Raw genomic sequence first — 3972 nt, forward strand, 5'->3', positions numbered from 1 at the left:
ATTCCTGCCCTTCCCCTGGATGATTTCAAGGTTCTCTCTCCCTTTCCTAGGGAGGATTTTGGGGGGCTGCAGGATATTGAGGAATTCTGGGACCCCTGCCCTTTCCTCTGGAAGATTCTGGGGGGCTGCAGGATCTCAGGGACTCTGGGACCCCCACCCTTCCCCTGGATGATTTTGAGGATGATTTTGAGGCTCTCTCCCCTTTCCCAGGGAGGATTTCGGGGGGGCTATAGAACATTGGGGGGCTGCAGGACCCCTGCCCTTCCCTCTGCAGGATATTGAGGAATTCTGAGATTCCTGCCCTTTTCTCTGGAAGATTCTGGGGGGCTGCAGGATCTCAGGGACTCTGGGACCCCTGCCCTTCCCCTGGATGATTTTGAGGCTCTCTCCCGTTCCCCGGGGAGGATTTTGGGGGGCTCAGGACCCTCCCTTACCTCTGGAGGTGCTCGGAGCTGAGGTTGGCCGTGTTCCACATGCAGATGTAGCGCGTGGGAACGCTGCAGCCCTGCCGCGAGTGATGGGCCAGCAGGAAGAAATCCTGCCTGGGAAAGGCAAAACAAACCCCAATTTCACTTTTTTGCACCCCAAAAATGAGCATTTTTGAACCTCAGGGCGCTCTGAACCCCAGACTGGGCTTTTTTTACACCCCAGAATGGTGGTTTTGAACCCCAAGGGTTTTATTTTTGCAATCCATGAGGGGTTTTTGCACCCTGGGGTGGTTTTATAACCCCTTTTTTTTTGCACTCAAGGTGTTTTTACACCCCAAAGCATCTTATTTTGTAAAGAAAATAAATTGTAAGATACCTTAGGGTATCTTTACAACCATTTTTTTGCACCCTAGGGGGTTTTTACACACCAATTTTTACACCATGGGGTGGTTTTTTTGTACCCAGGGTGGATTTTTTCCACCCTGGGCTATTTTTACAACGATTTTTTTTTTGGCACTTTGGGAATTCTTTTGCACCCCGGGGTTTTTTTACAACCATTTTTTCGCACCCAGAGTGGATTTTTTCCACCCTGGGGTATTTTTACAATGACTTTTTCAGCACCCTGGGCATTTTTTTGCACGCTGAGGTTTTTTTACCACCTTTTTGCACCCTGGGGTGGTTTTATCACCATTTTCTTGCACCCAGGGTGGATTTTTTCCACCTTGGGGCATTTTTACAACCATTTTCTTGCACCCAGGGTGGTTTTACAACCATTTTCTTGCACCCAGGATGGTTTTACAACCATTTTCTTGCACCCTGGGATGGTTTTACAACCACTTCTTACACCTTGGGCTGGGTTTTTTGCACACAGGGTGGATTTTTTTCCACCCTGGGGTGCTTTTCCCACCATTTTTTTTACACCCAGGTTATTTTTCTCCCCCTGGGGTTGGTTTTTATCCCCTCCCAGGGCGTTTCCTCCCTGTCCCAGCTCCCCCAGCCCCATCTCTGCCACTCACCAGTCCGAGCTGGTGACGCTGTGGTCGATGACGGTGCCCAGGGGAGGAGACACCAACTCCTCTCCTGTCAGGCAGTAGAAGTTGGTACTCAGCTGCTTCTGCACCACCACGACCACAAGGCTGGGCTGGTAATTTTGGAAGGTGTGGAAGCTCTTCTGGAGCTGGGGCACCTCATATTTGAGCACCGTGTCCAGCTGGGGGTCGGACACCCCGTCCCGGTACACCACGATCTTCATGGGCAGGGAGTGGTTCAGCTGCGGGGGAAAAATGGGGAAAATGAGGAAAATCTGCTCATTTTTTTTTATCCTGCAGCCCGTACAGGATTACCTGAGAGGGGAGGGGAAAATATTCCCTGGTCAACAGAAGTTTGGGAATTCAACCCACCACGTTCAGCCCCGCTGAAAATGCGGCTCGGGGTGGGTTTGGGGAGGGTTGTGTTTGTGTTAATCCCAGAATTCCAGACTGGTTTGGGTGGGAAGGAGCCTTAAAATCATCTCAATTCCACCCCCTGCCATGGGCATGGACACCTCCCGCTGTCCCAGGCTGCTCCAGCCTGGCCTTGGGCACTGCCAGGGATCCAAGGGCAGCCCCAGCTGCTCTGGGAATTCCATCCCAGCCCCTCCCCACCCTCCCAGGGAGGAATTCCTTCCCAATATCCCATCCATCCCTGCCCTCTGGCAGTGGGAAGCCATTCCCTGTGTCCTGGCCCTCCAGGCCCTCCTGCCCAGCCAGCTCCCAGTGCCCAGGGCTGTTCCTGCAGCACCTACAGAGGGAAGGGAAAATCAAATCAGAGAATCCTGGAATGGTTTGGGTTGGAAGGGACCTTAAAGCCCATCCCATTCCACCCCCATTCCATCATCCCCCGTTGCTCCAAGCTGGCCTTGGGACACTTCCAAGGATGAGGCAGCCACAGTTTCTCTGGGAAAATCCCAAGAGCTGGGATTTTTCCCAGCCCCTGCCCTGTCCCAGGCTGCTTTTCTCACGCTGGGGACAAGGGACAGGGCCCTGGGAGCTCTAACGTGGCACTTCCCTGTGAGCAAACTGATCCCGAGGCACGTTCCCGAGATAAGGATGAGCTGTGCCGGCTCCACATCCAGTCCAAAGGCTGCTGGGGATGTTTGCTCCCCTGCACGTATCCAGGCTGGAGGTTTTTGGGAGGTTTCCCCCTTGTTTTGAGGGAATGTGGAACCACAGGAGGGTGGTTTTTGGTTGGCCTCACCTCGTAGAAGCGCTTGAGGGCTTGGGAGAGGCAGAGGCGGAGGCTGTCGGCGATTTCCTGGTGGGGCATCTGGAAAACCACCTTGGAGTACCACTTGGTGAGGATGCTGGGCATGGAACGGGAATGAGCACCAGGAACCAGCACTGGGAACCTCCCCCAGCACCGGGCAAAGTCCTCTGAGGTCTTGTGCAACCCCAAATCGGCCCTGGCTCAGCATTCCCAGCCCTTTCCCAGCGATTCCCGACACAAACACACCAGGGGAGACCTTGCTGAGCGCAGCAGCTCGGGGAGAGCAGCATCCTCACCCCCTTCCCGGCCAAGGAAGGAGATTTTGGGGTGGGAGATCCCTGAAAATTCCCCCTTTCCCAGGGGGAAGCCACGTACTGGTTCATGCTGGCCACGAAGCCGATGACGGAGCGCATCCCTTGGCTCCGGCTGTGGTGGATGTCCATGCCCACAACCATCAGCTGCTTCTGGAGAGGGGGAACAAAAATGGGATTTAGGGATCATGGAGCAGGGAAAGGCAGGTGGGACTTAGGGATAATGTCCATGCCAACAACCCTCAGCTGCTTCTGGAAGAGGGAAGAACAGCCAGGTGGGATTTAGGGATAAGTCAGACACCTCCAGGCTCGGATCCCTGCAGCTCCCAAGGGACTCACGTGCACCCAAGAGAAGCCAACCCCGACTCTCCAGCTGCCTCAGCCCGTGCCCACAATAATTCACCCCCTCCAGAGCTTCCTGGCTCATCCCAGGCTTCTTCCCAGGGTTTTCCTGCCTTACCAGCGGGATATCAACCCCCCAGAGCTGCCCGCCCAGCTTGCAGTTGATCTGCAGCAGAACTTTCTGCACCACACTCCTGATCTTGCCGGGGTGGCCCGTGAGGGACTGGGCGTTGATGACCTAGGGAGAGGGAAAACTCAGGGAAAAGTGAGGCTGGAGGCAGCCACGGCTTTCCGGGAATGGGGGTCCCAGCCCACCTGGGAGGGCACCGGGGTCTGCACACAGCAAAGCTTCTTGACGGCCCCGTAGATGTCGTCCCGGCCGTTGGGGATGAGGCACAGGAGCAGCTGCACCTTGTCCTGAGGGAGATCATGGAATTGTTCCAGTTGGAAAAGCCCTCCACATCACTGAGTCAAACCTAAGGTCACCGATAACCCACGTCCCCAAGGGCCACATCCACGGCTCGGAGATGGGGACTCCAGCACCTCCCTGGGCAGCCCATTCCTGTATTTAACAACCTTTCCCATTCCTGTATTTAACAACCTTTCCCATTCCTGTATTTAACAACCCTTTCCCATTCCTGTATTTA

At 54.8% G+C, this 3972-nt stretch overlaps 1 protein-coding gene across 1 annotated transcript in view; it reads right to left on the bottom strand.

Annotated features, from left to right (window-relative positions):
• Positions 1 to 3972, bottom strand: part of PIWIL2 (piwi like RNA-mediated gene silencing 2) — a 9459-nt gene that overhangs the window by 1326 nt on the left and 4161 nt on the right. Inside the window, 6 exon segments of the mRNA XM_042024837.1 lie at positions 435 to 542; positions 1445 to 1698; positions 2664 to 2769; positions 3048 to 3136; positions 3444 to 3563; positions 3641 to 3742. Coding sequence (XP_041880771.1) covers positions 435 to 542; positions 1445 to 1698; positions 2664 to 2769; positions 3048 to 3136; positions 3444 to 3563; positions 3641 to 3742 — 779 coding nt within the window.

This window comes from Corvus kubaryi, unplaced genomic scaffold (genome assembly GCF_017639235.1).
Source record: "Corvus kubaryi isolate FWS band 111438036 unplaced genomic scaffold, C.kubaryi_AGA036_p1.0 37265, whole genome shotgun sequence".
Taxonomy (NCBI): Eukaryota; Metazoa; Chordata; class Aves; order Passeriformes; family Corvidae; genus Corvus; species Corvus kubaryi.